This window comes from Cyprinus carpio, chromosome A1 (assembly GCF_018340385.1).
Source record: "Cyprinus carpio isolate SPL01 chromosome A1, ASM1834038v1, whole genome shotgun sequence".
Lineage (NCBI taxonomy): Eukaryota > Metazoa > Chordata > Actinopteri > Cypriniformes > Cyprinidae > Cyprinus > Cyprinus carpio.
In genome coordinates, this window is record NC_056572.1 from 14,967,625 (window position 1) to 14,986,712 (window position 19,088).

General features: G+C 35.3%; 1 protein-coding gene across 3 annotated transcripts in view; it reads left to right on the forward strand.

The window, feature by feature from the left end:
- The window catches only part of LOC109068543 (neural cell adhesion molecule 2-like), a 454,473-nt gene extending 448,765 nt beyond the window's left edge, over positions 1 to 5,708 (forward strand). For 2 of the 3 annotated variants that reach the window (XM_042748064.1, XM_042748026.1), the window contains exons 17-18: positions 2,525 to 2,644; positions 3,939 to 5,708. In XM_042748064.1, the coding sequence (XP_042603998.1) occupies positions 2,525 to 2,644; positions 3,939 to 4,053 (235 nt within the window). In that variant the 3' untranslated portion in view covers positions 4,054 to 5,708. The remainder of the gene's footprint in view (positions 1 to 2,524; positions 2,645 to 3,938) is intronic. The other variant, XM_042748126.1, reaches the window with a different exon arrangement.
- Positions 5,709 to 19,088: the final 13,380 nt, after the last annotated feature.

Consider the following 19,088-nt stretch of genomic DNA (forward strand, 5'->3'; position numbering starts at 1 on the left):
ATATTGCTGTAACATTGTTTTCTCAATCAACAGTGAAACGTGTCCTTGAATCCTGAAGGATTTTTTGTATCTGAAGGTTCAGTGTGCTGAAAGTAATACTTTTATTCATCAAGGATTAATTAAATTGACCAAAACTGACAGTAAAGATTTATAATGTTACAAAATATTTCTATTTCAAATAAATGCTGTTCTTTTAAACTTTATATTTATTAAAGAATCATGAAAAATAAGATGTATCATGGTTTCCACAAAACTATGAAGCAGCACAACTGTTTTCAGCATTCATAATAATCAGCATATTATAATTTCACCCTCAACTAACAAGTCATTTCATAATATATTCCAATTACCATTAAACGCTATTGATAATATGCACATATAGAAATGCAGTAATCTGCGCATTAAATAATGTTCTGCTGAGTGAGTTCAGTAAATAATTAGACAGATGATTTTGTCTGCTTTAGCATTAGACAGACCTCTTGAGATTCATTTGCTAATAAAAGCAGGAGTCTATTGATCTGTTTGCATTAGAGGCACATTAAGTCACGCGTGAGTGGGTTTACCATTGTAATCTTCATCTGAGAGTCTCATGAAAAATTCTAGCAGATATTATTTCACACAGAAACAGCTGAAGTCCTCACTATAGTGTAGTTAGCATTGAGACTGAAAAAAAAAAAAAAAAAAATACCTGGTCCGTCTATCAGTGCAGGAAGAAGAAATTATATTAAAACATCCTTAAAAGTCCCCACTCACTTCTTTAATATATATGTGTGCACAACTGTATTGAGAATGGAATACAAGCTTAAAGGAATAGTTTAGCCAACAATGAAAATTGGCTGGAAATGTACTCACCGTCAGGCTATCTAAGATGTAGATGAGTTTGTTTCTTCATCAAATTGGGAGAAATGTTGCATTGCATCACTTGCTCACCAATGGATCCTCTGCAATCCATCAAGATGTTTTTGTTGTTGTTGTTTTAACTTCAAACTTTTATTTGCCCTGCTGAAATATGAGTCAATAATCCATAATAAAGCTTCCTACAGTGAAAAAAGGCTTCTGGTTTGAATCAGGATAGAAAGATCAAGCACCGTTTACAGGCCCAAACAGTTCTAAACAAGTATGTGGGTGGAACTGATGTGAGAGGACAACGTGGAGGAAGCGTTATCATGGATTATGCACCTGTATTTTACCCAGAAGCAATGGTTTGAAGTTAAAGGGGACATAACACACACAGTTCCTGCCAATCTCATGTTAACCTTGAGTACCCATAGATTAGTACTGCATCCTTCATATCTCTGAAGAGTCTTTAGTTTTAACATATTTATAAAAGACAGATACAGCTTTATGCTTCTCTCCGAAAACTGTTGAACTCCTGGAGGCGTGGCGTGGGTGGAGCTAAAGAGTCACGAGCACACAACGTTTGTGCGTAGCGATCATCTGCAAGCTGTGACATCAACAAAATAAAACAGGAACAAAAACTTAATTGACTTAAATTTTATTTAATTTGTTTATAAAACATTTGTCACCGAAATGCCGGGAACAAATAAACACACTTGCACAACTCCGTTGCTGCCCTGGAGAAACAAACTGCATTCACTGTTCACTTTCATCTTTCCCTCACAACCAAAAACACACTTATGGTGACTGTTGATTTTGTGGCCTAAAAAACAAAACAAAAAAAATGACAAATCCTTCATCAAGCAAGTCCTGTGCAGCGCTGTTGACAATTTCCGTAACCCGATTGAAGCACGTTTATGGGCATGCCTTTGCTTAAGTTGATGTGTGTGTGCTTTTCCTGGAGAAGTGTCCTTGCAATTTTTCCCTTTATGACATCATACAGGGACATACTCGAGAAAAAATAAAAATAATAATAACTTTCCGCAACTTATACAAACCCTGAAGGAGTGTATTTAGCACAGAAATACTCCATCATACGGCCAACTCGTTTTATTTTATTATTATTATTATTATTTTACTTTGGCCATGCTTAGCATGATAATCTAACTGTTTAATAGTGTAAATATGTCAGAATGCATGAAATAGCATTTTAACCCTCCTACGACCCCCCCCCCCCACCCCTTTAAAAACATCTTAGTCGTGTGAATTACTCGTGCATTATTGTGATGTTTTTATCAGCTGTTTGGACTCTCATTCTGATGCCACCCACTCACTGCTGAGAATCCATTGAAGAGCAAGTGATGCAATGCTACGTTGCATCCATTTTTTTTTTTTTTTCTCAGTTTCATTGATTTTAATTAATTTTATTTCAGTTTTATCAGATTCTCCAAATCTGATGAAGAAATAAACATATCTACATCTTAAATGCCATCATGGTGAGGACATTTTCAGCAAATTTAATTTTGGGGTGAACTATTGCAGTCCATACTATGTAAATATAGTTTGTGCACAGTGTGCTATGATAAACATTAAGTGAGTGAGATTTAAATAGTAGTTGAGTTGTTTGTTAGTGTTGCTGTGCGTGTTTTACTGTGATGGACATCAGCATGTGTGTTTGTGTGAGTAGGGTTGATGGCTCAAAGGAGCCCATCGTGGAGATGAGAACTGAAGAAGAGAGAATTACTAACCAGGAGGACGGCAGTCCAGTGCACGAACCCAATGAGACGACTCCTCTGACAGAGCCAGAGTAAGAGTTAGAACTAAAATGTGAAGTGTGTCAAACACAATACAGCCTGTTTGGAGCGTTACAAGTGACATTTAATAACATAACCATTATAAATAAATAAATATATATATATAATTTATATTTCAGATAAATGCTGTTCTTTTGAACTTTCTATTCATCAAAGAATCCTGAAAAATAAATCATGGTTTCCACAAAAATATGAAGCGGCACAACTGTTTTAAATAACGATAATAATTAGAAATGCTTCTTGAGCAGCAAATCACCATATTTGACTTATTTTTAATTTTAATAATATTTGGCAATATTACTGTTTTTACTTTGTGGCCTTTGGTGCGCAGAAGAGACTTCTTTCAAAAACATTAAATAATTGTAACAACCCCAAACTTTTCCGCGGTAGTTTATGTTGAGTAGTACCTGAGATCTAAGTCTTTGACTCTAACCCCTCTTAGATCTGTTAAAATTCAACCAGGAAACTCAGTACAATCCTTCAGTTAGCTCTGCCCTAGCAACCACTCAGAATGCCTTAGCAATGGCTTACTAATTCTCAGGGGCGTTGCACAAGATCCCGGATGCCACCCACCCCCACCCCCCAAAAAAAATATCCAGGTAAATTAAAATATATTCCAGACTTTTAAAGGGCCCTCTCTTCCTTTGGGGCCCTGTGATCTCCAAACTACTAACATCTCCTCCAAAGAACATAAGCCTACATAATCTTCAAATTTCAAGGCTTTAAAACTTTCAGGCAAGGTTTTATCAGGCCAAAAAATTAGTTTGTCTTGTTTGATATTACTTTTATATTTTTAGTACCCCTTAAAACCAACACTCTTTAAAGTGGTAGCTGGGTTTGTTGAGTCCCAAAGGTCAGAAATAAGTTCAACCCAACATTCAGATCTCGATAAACTTTTCTTTGCTAGTTTATGTCTTCTGTCGTGGTTATAAACTTATTAAACTAGTTAATATTTATCATTATTGTTGGTGTAAATTGGGCTTAACTCTTAAACTTTCATTGAATCTTTTGGTCAGAAATAGTTGTTTCTGATTTGGCTCATTTGTTATAATTAATTTCTCAGATGGTTACTTAAAAAGTGCTTTTTTTTTTTTTAATTAGCATGATCAGCTGATGTACAGACACCACTTACATTTTCAGTTTGTCGTGTGTCTGTTGTAGAACATTTGCATGCTAATGCATGACCTTTCCTCCTACCTGTTGTCAGACGTTCTCATCACAGTCCAGTTTGTGTTGCAAAGCATGTTAGATGACAGAATCATGACTAAACACTGACTTTTACTGCAGGAAACTCCCACTGAAGGAGGAGAACGGCAAGGAGGTGCTCAAGCCGGATTTGATCGAGATCAAGGTCCACAAGGACAACAGCATCCACACAAAACAGGATGACAGCAAAGCATAATGGAGCCCGGAGGCATTCCCAGCCTGAACAAACTGAGACCAAAATGTAGAAATCAAAATGTCCTAAAAGAGAAATGAAAAGAAAAAAAGAAAGAAAAGAAAATAAATCTTTACATTGGGTGACTGATGAAGGGCGTGTAAATATGTTCAAATACAAACAGAGACCGAGTTGGAGTATTTTTTTTTTCTTTTTTTTTATGTGATAAATCTACTGTCCTTTCTATTCACAATGACTCCAGCACTACTTTTTGTTTGGCGATGCGTCTTGGTGTTTTGGTTTTCCCAATAATGGATCTCAGATATGACCCGTTTGAATTTCCAGGCCTTTCAACTACTTTCTAGGCATGTCAAGTCCAAATTCTGCCCAGCAGGACATTGTGTTATGTCTGTTGACTTAATGATTTCATATTCTGGGCTTCTCATCTAAATGTGTTAGAGACTTCATTGGTTTTTGGCTTTTTTATGTTTGGTAGGACTTTTCCACGGAGAGCCATCGGTTTGTCCTCGGAAATGACCCAATGGATTTCTCAATGATTGGATTTCTTCTATTTTTCCAGGCATGTCCAGTGAGAACTAGGTGATACGTCTTATATATGTTGACTTCTAAAGCTTGAAGACCTCATTGATTCACATTTTCCATTTTGTCATCATAAGTTTTAAACACAGGGGTCACTTCTCAAAAGAAGCTTTGTAGTAAAGTGACTTTGTAGTTTGGATTTCTTTAACTGCCATGATGCCAGATGAAATGCTTTTCTTAATTTATGTTGATTAATGTGCACATGTGTGAGTGTATGTGAGTATGGCTAGATGTACTCTACACAAATACACAAACAAAGATGTGAATGTTTGACTGACGCTTTGCAAGCACAGAGTTGTTGTACATGTACTGACTGTGTGTTTTCGTGTGGCTGTAGAGGGCACTAGAATATGCTTCACATGTCTCAAACCAGGGGTCCGTTCTTTGTACGTGGATTACTCAACTGGATTTTATTGTTTGTGATTTGACATGATCCAGGATTGTTAAACTCTTCAAAGCTAATCCTGGAGTTACTGTCATAGCAACAGATCTGTTAGCTCAAACCTGCTCAGAAGCAGGCTTATTTCAAGTAAACAGGATTAGATTATATCATTTTAAATGAAGGTGATGCTTTTTTATTATTATTATTATTCATTTTAAGACAGCCTGTTATATCTTAAGGGATTAAGAAACTTTAATTAATGCTGTCACATATAGAAAATAAGCTTCAAAATTAAATTAACTGATAATTACAATACTTACAATAACTTACAATAAGCCTGTACAAATAATAAAAATGGTGAAAAATAATTGGGGAACATTTAAAAAAATGGTTACACTCTGTGAGAAATTTTATGTTATTTTGCTTGTTAAGCTGTTTCCTTGTTCTTAATTACATGATGTTATTATGTTGCTGACTTGCTGCCAACCGATCACTGCATTGCTGGTCACGGTTTCGAATATTGATATTTCTTTCCTTTTCAATGAACATGCAATCTTTGAAATCTTAATCCAGATATATTAAAGGGGTCATATGATGTTGCTAAAAAGAACATTATTTTGTGTATTTGGTGTAATGCAACGTGTTTATGCAGTTTAAGGTTCAAAAAACATTATTTTCCATATAATGTACATTATTGTTGCTCCTCTATTCCCCGCCTTTCTAAAACGTGTCGATTTTTACAAAGCTCATCGTTCTGAAAAAGTGAGGTGTGCTCTGATTGGCCAGCTATCCAGTGCATTGTGATTGGCTGAATGCCTCAAGCGTGTGAAGGAAATGTTACGCTCCTTACCATACTGTGAAGCCGTCTCCCAGAACGATGAGACAAAACCAATAAAACACATTTCAAATGAGGCATTTGTTGTATAATTACTGATTATAATGACTTATACTGTCTTTTTTTGCGTTGCGTTGCGTTGCATATTGCGCTGCGTAAACATAAAACTATGTCTGCATTTGTGATCGGAGAAACAACAAACGCAACTCTACACTGCAAGGTATCAAGGTATCATCAAAGGCGTTGTGCCGAAACGTTGGTAATAAAGAATCACCTGCAAGTGAGTGTGCGGTCTTATGCCTCTTCATGCTACTTTGATGTCTTCTGACTGGCACCTCGGATGGTGTGCATATGAATGCTTATTTTACTGAGTAAATACAACTTAACCACTGATTTCTAGTTGTGTCCTCTTTTGGAAGGCCAAACAAAGTAGTTTCGCTTTCACAAAGAAACACACAGCGTCTCCACGACATGGCAGCGGCGGCAATAGTGAGAATAAAAGTTACGCCTTCTTTCTTTGCGTGAACATTTGGGCGGCGTTATGCAAATCTTCCCACATCGTGACGTAGACATGTGGGGACGTGTTAGAATGAGCCGTTTTAGGAGGGCTTCGTTGACACTTTAACTTTTATAAAAAATATATCTTTGGATTTGAGACTTTACTCTTTGCAACTTTACAGAACTTCTTTATGCACCAAGAGCTTGTAACACTCCAAAGAGAAAGGAAAAATTTAAATTGCATCACATGACCCCTTTTAATCAAATCCGCGAATTTGTTTGAAGAACCAAATTGGCCAGAAATCATTTATCCCAATTAAAAGATCTGGCATCTGCCAAATCATCTCAGATGTAGGCACAAATATGTGGTGTATTCAGGTAACATTTTAACTTGATCTGGAGGATTATATTTAAAAGGTTAGTCCATCATCACAGTCAAGCTGGAGGAGAAAACTGACTGTCTGTTGCCCCCTGGAGTCCAATCTTATTCAGTATTGTTTATATATTATTATAGTATTTATTTATATTTTGAATAAGCTTCCATTTTTACATTCTTAGTTTTCATTTTAGTTTTAGTTTAAATTTCTTATAAAAATAGAAGCTAATTAAAAATCATGCATTTTGTTAAAAAAAAAAAAAAAAAAAATATTAGCAACTTTAATTTTAATTTTAGTTAATTTTTGTGATTTTATTATGTGCTTTTGTCATTTTTTGTTAATTTTTATATTTTTATTTAGCATTATTTTATTTTAGTAATTTTTCAGTAGTTTTAAATATTTAGCTTAAACTTATTTTCCTTAGTTGCTAAGGCAACATTTTTACTTTTGTTTGTTTTTAAGGTAAGCATTTTCATATAATATTTATATTTTATTTCAGTTTAATGAAATGTCTTAATATTTTGAAGTACCTTCTATTTTTATATTTTCAGTTTACATTAAATTTTTGTTTGTGTTTGTGTGTGTGTATTTAGTATATATAATGTTACGTTAAGTTCAGATAGTTGATCTAATCTTTATCATCTGCTTTATTTCAATTAACTTGTTTTAGTTGTAAATAGTTAATGAAAATAGATTAAAAAAAAAAAAAGTTGGCACACCTAGTCTCCAAAAATACAAAATTTAACAACAGACTATCACATAGGTGACGTTTCAAGCACGCAGGCTCTTCATCGGACCAGTTTTATATATTTAACAATATCAACACTAGAGGTTTCTTATTGCCACAAGAACACATGTTAAGTATGTATAGCAGCATCTTATGTTTCCAATTCACATGAGTCATTTGCGTCTGTGTATTTGGGTAGTGTGTGATTCTGGTCAATGTTGTTGGTAATGGCAACGTTTGCCACTCGAGCCACTTTATTTGATATATTTTACTATGATTCCCTGTTTGTACATATGATGTAGTGTTCCTGTATAACACATGTTTCCAGAACATTAGGAATGAAGTTCCAGATCAGGTCGAGTTTCTTCTGTGGGTTTTCCACAAGTCATTAATGAAGCAGCAGGGCATTATCTACCAAATCTGTTTTGTAAAGTATTTGTGAAGCTCGTATGATGTCAATGAAATCAGTCATGCCTGCTTATGAAGTTGCAAAAAAAAAAAAAATTATTTGTCGCTACTTATTTTTCTTGTAGGTGAAGACATACAAACCATCTGGATAGATAAACCATCTGTTGCTACTCTGAATATAATATTATCTTCTTTTTTTTTTTTTTTCTTTTTTTCCTTTCCATGTTGTGAGACACATATGTTAAATATTTATTGCATTAAACCAACAAAAAGAAATGACAAAATATAGTTTTTTTTTTAACTGGCAAATTTAAAGGTTTGGGACTTTTTTTTTTTTACATTAATCATGGGGTGTTTCCAGCTGCTTCCTGATCATTATTGAGTTTCATTCAGTGACATTTCTGTGTTTCAGTCTGTTCAAATACTCTATGCATAATCAGAAAAGAGTTTTTCATTGTTGTTTTGGGTAACTGAAGCTCTTTTCCTTCTTTGTATGTCGCAGGTCTTTAGTTGATGGAGAACATCTGAATCCTGATCTTACCACTGGAACACTTGTCAAACACTGTAAATTACCATTGTAAATAAATGTGTACTAGTATAAGACGGTGCTTGTAAAACATCCTGTCAGCGTCAATTTATTTCCATCAACTCAAATACACTAAAATGTTTGAAATAATTATGATTTTTAATCTTTAGTCTCTTTTGCTCACCAAGGCTGCAATTATTACAGTAAAAACAGTAATATTGTGAAATACAGTTTCAAATAAGTGTTTTCTAGGTCAACATTTTGTAAAATGTAATTTATTCCTGTGATCAAAGCTGAATTTTCAGCATTATTACTCCAGTCTTTAGTGTCACATCCTTCAGAAATAATTCTAAAATGCTGATTTGCTGCTCAATTATTAATAATAGTTCTCATTATTAGTGATTTTGAAAAGGCTTTTTTTTTTTTTTTTTTTTTTGAAAGTGTGATGCTCTTGTCAGGATTCATATGAAGACTGGAGTAATGATGCTGAAAATACAGCATTGCATCACAAGAATAAATTACATTTTAAATATACTGAACAGTTCTTTCTAATTGTAATACTATTTAACCCTTTACCGCATGGTTTGGCCATATGGCAACATACTCTTTGTGTTCCTTTTCTTGCCACTGCCTCTTTAAGAGAACATTCTGTTTTTTTTTTTTTCTTTTTCTGTTTTTTTTCCTGTGGCGAGATTTCTGACAGACTGCCGTCTCTTGTCCATAGTTGCTGAAAGCAATTGAAAACGTCAGTAACAAAAAAGGACCAGTCCGTGTCACTTCTACAAAAAAAAAAAGTAAACATCAGCGTTATGATGTTCTGATGACATATTCACCTCTCAAAAAATTGCGTAATGCTGAATTTTCAAGAACTGCAATGTTTTTGGTTTTATGTAAAAAAAAAATTATGATATACAGTATTATATTTGTTTTAACTGTATACATTTGCAGTTTAAATAATATTCATGAAAAATGTAATGAAACAACATTTCTGAGAAAAAAATATTAACTTTAAGTAAGCTTACACTTACTCTAAGTTAGATCAACTATTGCATGCTGTTGCTGCATGGCAACATATCATAAAGTACCTTATATATATATATATATATATATATATATATATATATATATATATATATATATATATATATATATATATATATATATATATTATATAATTTTATTCATTTTTTTGTCAATTGCAGATCCAAATGAAATTTTACAGGAGGAACATCTTATTGCTCAAGGCTGCTTTTTCATAGCTCAATTTAACTGGTTTAACTTAAACATGATTTATTTTGATACAGATGCTTCTCATCGTATTCCTTTGGAGAAATAAAAATAGACAAAAATGAGTTGTAAAGTAAGAGAATTTGATGAAAAAAAAAATTAGTTATTAAGATACTGAGATTTTTGCAGACTGTGATATTTGCAAATCTGAACACAGTTGAGATGTTGAGTTTTTATGTATTTGTGTATTTATTTGTTTTCTCTATCTAGGGCATTATCTTTATTTTTCTTTATAAAGATTGCATTTTTTTGCATCTATGTGTGTGTGTGTGTGTGTGTGTACAATTGTAATATTATTTTAATTTGATTTGTTTTCCATTTTTATTAGTTTTTGTTTTTTATAGATTTTTATTTATCTTCATTTAATTTCAGTTTTAGTAATTTTAGTACTTCAGATTAAATTTATTGTCTTTCACTTTATTGCTAAGGCAATGTTTTTATTTATTATTATTTTGTTGTTGTTCATTTGAACAATGGAACTTGCCTGAAAAGTACATCAAAAGTCTTAATTAATCACAATTAAATCTATTTATTTGATGTGTCATTTATAAAATCTATAAAGTCTATAAAATAATGGCCTGCCTTTATAGAAATCCAGCGTCTGCTGCACATTTTTTTAAACGTGTTTTGAGATCATTTAATAAATGTGAAACTGGGATTAAGTAGTAAATTCATAAATGGGATCTCTAAAATCTCATCATGTAAATAGGCTGCAGAATGGTTGCTGTTCCTGAAGTGCTGTATTCAAATGTATTTGTATAGCGTTTCAGGCCACTGCTTTCAGCATGCACACATTTCTATCGGATTCTTTATTAAAGCACACAGCATCAGTAATACAAGAGCCTTCAGGGCTTTAAAACAATCAATTACCTAAACGCACAGCGATTAGTGCGTAATTGTTCCATCGAGTCATTAAACCATCAGAACATGATGTGGAGTCAGACACATACTAACTTTTAGAGGTGCATTATGGCATGTTATCTCATTTCTACATGTCAGAAATTGTTTATATTATTATATTTGAATACATAAAGCAGATTTTATATGTACTTTGTTGTGATGTTGTGCATTAGTTATTCTATAACAGATTTTGAAGAAATCATAAAGAGTTCATTGAAGTCAAATCCCTTCAGAAAGTTTTTCCTTTGATTTATCGATCGACTATACTAGAAGACTGAAAGTTTGAGTTCTTATATGATAATATAATCTAGTCAAGAGCTTTAAGTCACTCAAGATTTTGCACTCAAGAGCTTATCACCTCCTGAGGCGAAGCTTGACAGAGCATGCTTTAGTATTTAAGCCTAAAAAAGGAAAGAATGAATACTGTGTGCTAGAGAAACTTTTTTTCTTTTTCTTTAGCTGATCTCTAATAATATTGCTTACTTTTGCAGGTTTATAGACCATCTTAATTAAGCAATTAAGATATTACTGGTATGAAAGGTCATTTGTAATAAAATGCAATAGATTAATAAACTGCTGGACTCTCCTGATAATTCAGCTAAAGGTTGCTTCTAGATGAAGGTCTTGTTGTAATTCCTAGCTGAATGAGAGAATTAATTAAGGATTTTTTTTTTTTTTTTTTTTTTGCACATGTAAAAGCACTGAAACTTGATAAATAGTCATCATGAACACACTTGTTCACATTTAATATGGAAAGTTTTCTCGAATGCATTCTTGAAATGCAGTCAGATTACACTGGATTTTCTTTTCTTTCACAGCATTACACTGTTTAAATATCTTAAATGTATTAAATATCTTAAATCAGATACAAACTTAATGTAACTTAACATAAGCAAATGATCACATGCATCCTCAGTAGCCAGCAAGTGAATGTATTCCTTTGTTTTTTTGTCGTCTTTTTTTTTCTTTTTTTTTTTTTGGATCTTAATCCCAGTTGCCACACCATAAATCCTCTTTGGAGATGCCCGAGCAGATGTTTCATAGTGTGATCCTCAGTTTGATCCCAGCAAAGGCCAGTAAATGGATTAGAGAGGTGTGTTCCCATTGTTTGAACCGTACTGTTAGCGAGGAACACCAAGGAAGGAAGATTCAATCCCTTTAGCTGAGACCTTGAGGGTTGTGAGACCACAGATATGTTGTGTAATCCTCATGCTGGGCTTTCACGGGTCAACGGTACAACACTTCAGTCTGGATGGATATTACAGTGATCTGGACACCAGAACCTCAGTGACTTTCTTTCATTTAAAATGCATATCTGCATAAACTTCCATACTATATATGGTGAATAACTGTAATTACATTTAATGCCACTTTACAGTAAACATAAACTGACACTCCCAGAATTCTCTGCATGACACTTCATTCTTTTTTTCTTTCTTTTTTTTTTTTTTAAATTAATGTTTATTGCATTATTTCAGTATCGTGTGCTACCATGATGTTGATTAGAATCTGTGTGAATGACACTAGGCACCTTCTATATATAATTACTTCCCTCCCCAGCTTGTGGAAAAACTGTGATGAGCTTTGATTCATTATGTGACTTTCTCATCACCACCTGTTTTTGGTGGTTTTCAGTGTATTACAATCAGAGGTGGAAAGAGTACCATTACATTAATGAAATTTTGAAAGTACGAGTAAAAGTACCAGTCTAAAAATCTACTCAAGTAAAAGTAAAAAGTAGCTCATGCAAAAGTTACTTAGTTACATTTTAACAGCGGAAGGGGGGGGATGGAATAGGCCCCTAACTCTTAAAAATAGTTGTTTTTAATTAAAGAAACACCTTTACAACTTAAAGTGCAATAACCAAATACATGGCAACACATGACATTTAAAACATTAAGGGAGGTATGTGCACACATGCCAACCCTCCCAATTTTACCGGGAGACTCCCGAATTTCAAAGCCCCTCCCGAAAATCTCTCGGGCCGACCTTTCTCCCGAATTTCTCCCGATTTCCACCCGGACAACAATATTGCTACACCATCCATCACTGGGCGCCGTTTCAGACCGAACAATAATAAAGGTTACACCTCGAAGTCAAGCGCGGCAAATTCAGAACGGAAAAAGAAGCAGAAGAAGAAGGGGAAAAGGAAGAAAGAAGAGACATGCCGAATAAAAAGAGAAAATATGCCTGCAAATTCCTAACTGAATGGAAAAAAGAATTCACGTTCATCCAGGACAGCTCGAAGGGGAAGGGATATGCTGCCTGCAAATTTGTAGATCAGACTTCTCCATTGAACACGGTGGCCGAACGGATTTAATTACACACATAGGGTCAGAAAAGCACAAGGCTGCGGCAATGCAGCACAGCCCAGTATTTTGGGCCATCTTTCCAAAGGTAGACCCGATGGTGTTATTTATGCCGAGACAAAGATGGCTATGCTGTTAGCTACAAGCAACATCCTGTTCACATTTGCGGATGTTTTCAACAAATCCGTGAAGAATATGTTCCCGGATTCAGATATTGCTCACCAGTACGCAAACGGAAGAACAAAGGCTACTCAAATAGTGAAAGGTGAGTGTATATAAAATAATACTGTTTTCTAAGAGTTAGGGTTGAGACTTGTCCCTTCATAATACGGATAATATGTATGTATAAATTATGTACAAATAAATGAATTATATTCTTCTTTACGTTTGTTTGTGTGTGTGATTATATATGAGCCCCCCCCCCCCTTTTTGAATATCTCCCTAATTCTGGGGTCTCAAGGTTGGCAAGTATGGGTATGTGAGATTTTAATGCAGACCATTCCACCAAGTATGCACAAAAAGCTAAAAAAAAAAGTTATATTCTGGCTACCGACAAAACAAGCTAAGAATTGCTTTTGCAGGATTAGAAAATCAAAACTTCACATTGGTTATTTCAGCAGCATGAAAAACAAAACAAATATTATTACAAATGATACAAAAAAGCGAGCAAAGGACACTAAAGTGGTCCATGACTTCAGTCTAATGTGAGCTATGCATTTTTGTGAAATCTCCCATAATCACTGAAGCAAATCAATCACAGACCAATCAATTTTGCACTTTATTGTTTATGATTATTACAGAATTTGCGAAAGCAGATTCAGAATTCAGTCAGTAAGCATGCACACTTGAAAAACTCAGCAAATTACAAACCCGATTCCAAAAAAGTTGGGACACTGTACAAATTGTGAATAAAAACAGAATGCAATGATGTGGAAGTTTCAAATTTCAATATTTTATTCAGAATACAACATAGATGACATATCAAATGTTTAAACTGATAAAATGTATAATTTCAAGGGAAAAATTAATTGATTTTAAATTTCATGGCATCAACACATCTCAAAAAAGTTTGGACAAGGCCATGTTTACCACTGTGGGGCATCCCCTATTCTTTTTATTATAGTCGGCAAACGTCTGGGGACTGAGGAGACAAGTTGCTCAAGTTTAGGAATAGGAATGTTGTCCTATTCTTGTCTAATACAGGCTTCTAGTTGCTCAACTGACTTAGGTCTTCTTTGTCGCATCTTCCTATTTATGATGCGGCAAATGTTTTCTATGGGTGAAAGATCTGGACTGGGAAGGCTGGCCATTTCAGTGGAATGCACCTGATCCTTCTTCCTTCTTCTACGCAGCCATGATGTTGAATTGATGCAGTATGTGGTCTGGCATTGTCATGTTGGAAAAATGCAAGGTCTTTCCCTGAAAGAGACGACGTCTGGATGGGAGCATATGTTGTTCTAGAACTTGGATGTACCTTTCAGCATTAATGGTGCCTTTCCAGATGTGTAAGCTGCCCATGCCACACGCACTCATGCAACCCCATACCATCAGAGATGCAGGCTTCTGAACTGAGCACTGATAACAACTTGGGTTGTCCTTGTCCCTCTTTAGTCTGGATGACATGGCGTCCCAGTTTTCCAAAAATAACTTCAAATTTGATTCGTCTGACCACAGAACAGTTTTCCACACAGCCAAATTCAAATTAAAATTAGCCCAGACAAAAAGAAAACGCCTGCGCTTCTGGATCATGTTTAGATACGGCTTCTCTTTTGATCTATAGATTTCTTGCGGGCAACGGTGAATGGCACGGTGGATTGTGTTCACCGACAATGTTTTCTGGAAGTATTCCTGAGCCCATGTTGTGATTGCTATTACAGTAGCATTCCTGTTTGTGATACAGTGCCGTCTAAGGGCCCGAAGATCACGGGCATCCAGTATGGTTTTCCGGCCCTTGACCCGTACGCACAGAGATGTTTTTCCAGTTCTCTGAATATTTGGATGATATTATTGCACTGAAGATGAGGATAACTTCAAACTCTTTGCAGTTTTTCTCTGTTTTTTTTGGAATATGTAGCTCTCTCATGAAAATCCAAAATGAGCCAATATTTGGCATGACATTTCAAAATGTTTCACTTTCAACAATTGATATGTTATCTGTATTCTATTTTGAATAAAATATAAGTTTATGAGATTTGTAAATTATTCCATTCCTTTTTTACTCACAATTTGTACAGTGTCCCATCTTTTTTTAGGGGTTTGTAGGTTGTGGTTAACTGATGTGAAATACTGCCATTCTCTTGCTCTTCCCTCTCTCTTCCCTGCTTTCCTTCATTCTGTATATAAACAAATTTGTGTTTTGCTTAGTTTAGTTATATGTTAGCTATAGTTTGATTTATTAAATCCCTTATATTCACAATTGATTGTCTCTGTGTGCTACTCACAATTCGAAATCACTGAATGTTTGATTTCTTGCTATATGCTAAACTACATACTGCTAGTGCTGCTTAAAGTAGGAAAATGTTATTTTTCCTTGGCCAGGAAAATAATCATTCCTAGAATTGATAAATAATTACAGTGTACTGCTCGGTGGACTGACAGATCAAATAATTGTAATATAAATTCAGCTACAGTTAATTCTAATCTAGATCTAACCTAAATATTTATTATTAATTATAACCAGTTATAATTAGTTATAAAATTTCCCTTTTGAGCTAATTTGCTTTAAAAAAAATACATTTAAAAAGATCACAAATTTTGTGTGAGGGGTGTAGGTTTAGGGTAGTGTTAGGGGCAAAGACTATAGATAATACAAAGATGGTTCACTACCTATTGCCTATGAATGTGAGAAGCTGCAAAGTGCAATATGGTGGAATATGTCCCGCCTTATAAATAAAAGAGCCAGTCACTGATTGGTAGTAGTCATTGCGTCCACTGCAGGTGTCTTTAGAGGCTCCAGTTGCCATATAAACCTGAGACTTGGCGCTTATGACTGCACATGCGCATTGGCTGGACTAGCCTGAAAAATAACCATTTTAATGCTATTTGCTATATGCTATTACAATTTTATTTTAGATTTTGTCACTGATTTGAAATATGTAATTTATTTGTTTCAGGATTCCCCCCATTCATTTAGATAGGATTTGGTCTTGGATGCCCAAAATAGCTGCAGGCGTACATGTGCACACACAGAAACGATCTATCACAGTGCGCGTGAGTAGCCTACCGCATTGAGAGATCTCTTTAGGTGCCATCTTCCACTGAATGGCTTAAAATCACTTTAATGTTTGAACTGACAAGACTTAAAACACGTGAGAATGATAAAGTTCTTGAGAAAGCAGCACTGGCCCGATTCAAATAGTTTTGGTGGGCTGAGACAACAGAGAGAGGGACTGAAGTCCACCTAAAAGGGTCTAGAACTGTCACTGGTAAAGCAATTGTAATTAACAGATTCTTGTGCCCCGAGAATTCAATATGAATTCACAGATTGAAAACCCCTGTTCTAGTAGAGTGCATGTGTCGACCGTCTGCTTCCGCACACACTATCAAACAGAGTATACTTTGAAAGACTTAGCGTTCGACTGTATGCATACACTAGCGTATGTGTACAAAAACATGAACCTTGGGCTTAAGGTGGTGGAAAATACAGATTTACAATAAAAATCATTATGTCTAAAGCCCTATTCGGACGGGACTAGTATTCTAAACTACATTTGAGTTTCGATTCTCTGCCACCTGACGTCTCTGCGCATTTTCATGTACCTACCTATTCGGACGGGACTAACATCTCCATGTTTATTACAGTATACAGTTGAGGGTCTGTTTTGTACATCTGGGCGTCACAGAGATCACGTGCTCTGTATCGTGCACCAGTGATGCGCGGGTTGATCCAAAATGAGCGGGTGCCTCGGGTCACCCGCGGGTTACCAGTCATCCAAAAATATTTTTTATGATATTCGGGTCGCGGTCGGTCGGATCGTTAAAATAAAGATGCCATTTAAACCTTTGTAATTTATATAGTACTAGACACAATTTTAAAATACATAGGCCTTTAAATAACTGGCGCTCAGTCTGCACCGAAGATGACGCATGAGCTCAGTCTAGTGAAGGGAAGTTCGGTTCTTTCACGAACCGGTTCTTTTCGGACAGTTCGATTCAATAAACCGGTTAGAAAAAACAGTTCACTGGTTCTTTTATCAGCCGACGTAATGACGCGTCATTAACGATGACGTAATGGCGTCAAATCTATCAAACATTCAAATACATAAAGTCAGTAATCATAACTTTAGTCAGTTAAAAACCTCCATCATGAAAAGTTTACAATTAAGTTTTGCAACAACGCACCCAAATACAGTAACAGCAATAATGTGCATACGAGGATTTAAGTCTCGAAGATATAAAGTAATTAAATTAGGTGTCATCAGCGCAGAAACCATTTCCACTTACTATACATAATCCATTGCGATTTATTTGTTATTAAATAAACTTACGTTTCGCCAGATTGCCCTTCATTCAAGCCTTCGGTTTACCCGCGCTCCTAACATATCACAGAATCAGTTCAGAATCAATCACCAAAAGAACCAGTTCGGTTCAGACCCGCTGTGTGTCAGTCTGCTTCACGCTGAATCACGCATGCGCAGTATCATCAGCTCCTCAAATCGGACGTGTCTTCGGATCACACTGCTCGGTTCAGTGTGATCCGAAACCGATGCATCGGTTTGCTTGACTTTCGAGAAATCCAGAACCGCCTAACAGGCACGCTGCAGTTCAGCATCATCAGCTGTTGCGCTCTTGTCCGGAGAGTGACTACATTCCGCCCATTTAAAAATAATAAATGCGCGTCCTCTGAAAGCGCGCCGTTTTCTTAACGTAGCCTATTTACTTTAACTTCTTAGGTAATAATATCAATGGTATGATGTTTGCGATGCGTCATCAGATGCGAAATTACATAACATATACATATATTTAATCTACGTCTTCGGCGCCACGCATGAGCATTTACTACTTTTAAAAAATGCGGTCAGAAGCGGGTCGGTACAATATTTTCTTTTTTTTCTTTTTTTGCGGTCTGAGAAGCGTGGGCGGTTAGTTGAAAACGTCAGTCGGGTGCGGGTTGTTTATTGACCCATGTCACTGGCGCACTCCGCGATATAGTCATTCGGATTGATTACCATTAGTATTTTTTATCACACAAATACCATGTTGAAGCTACATGGCTAGTATAGCAAAAAACCATGTTAATGTCTGGTTACTTTAGTTTAACTATTTTATTTATTTATTTTTATTTTATTTTTTTGTAGTAAAACCCATGTTTAATTTTACATAATGGATCTGTTGTTAAACATTATGTAATTGAGTGCAGAAATTAATGTGAGTAATCTTTACCTGACGCTGATATTGCTATCAATAGCCAGTCTTAACAGTTTATGTGATCTGGCTCTTGATTTTATTATGGCAATTTTGTAATTTAAAAAAAAAAAAAATTTTGCCGGGAAGCAAATATATCAAACATGTGTGCGTAAAACACATTTCACGGTAATTCACGCTGGCCAAGACACACAAGGAACGAGATTAGTGAAATAAAATATTGCCAGCAATCACAGACATTCGCATTCGACACAGGATTAGTTTCTTTAGAGGATCACTGAGTTTGCTGAAAAACAGTAGGTAATTTGCTCTGGAATTATTACAGAGGTTGTGTGAGAAAAACACATACGTGGCAGATTCGGATGGGAATAAAATCACCAAGTATGTCTGTGAAACACAAATGTCTCTAACGACCCCCTGTAAAACTAGTCCCATCCGAATAGGGCTTAAGAGTCCCCATAAAACCATGGAAACCAGTGTATGTGTATATGCAGCAGTGAGACTCTGCAGGCTCTCTTGATTTGTTCCAGCATTTTATTTGGCAGACTGATGCCTGAAGGTGGAATAATGGGAACTCCTGAGATATAACAAATAAAGGCAGCAGAAGAGTTCCGCTGAACTAAACACCACTCTCTGGGGAATCTGGGGACCTGTTTAAATCCTTCACCATCTCCTTACACATCAGTGCTCTTGCTTTCTTAGAGTAGATCTGTGGAAAAAATATACAGCAGTTTAATATACTGAACAACATCAGGACAAAAATAAAAATAAAATCCAAACCTTTCAATTATATTTTTTTCTAATATAACAAATTCAGAAATGTAAACATCTGCAATTCAATGTAAT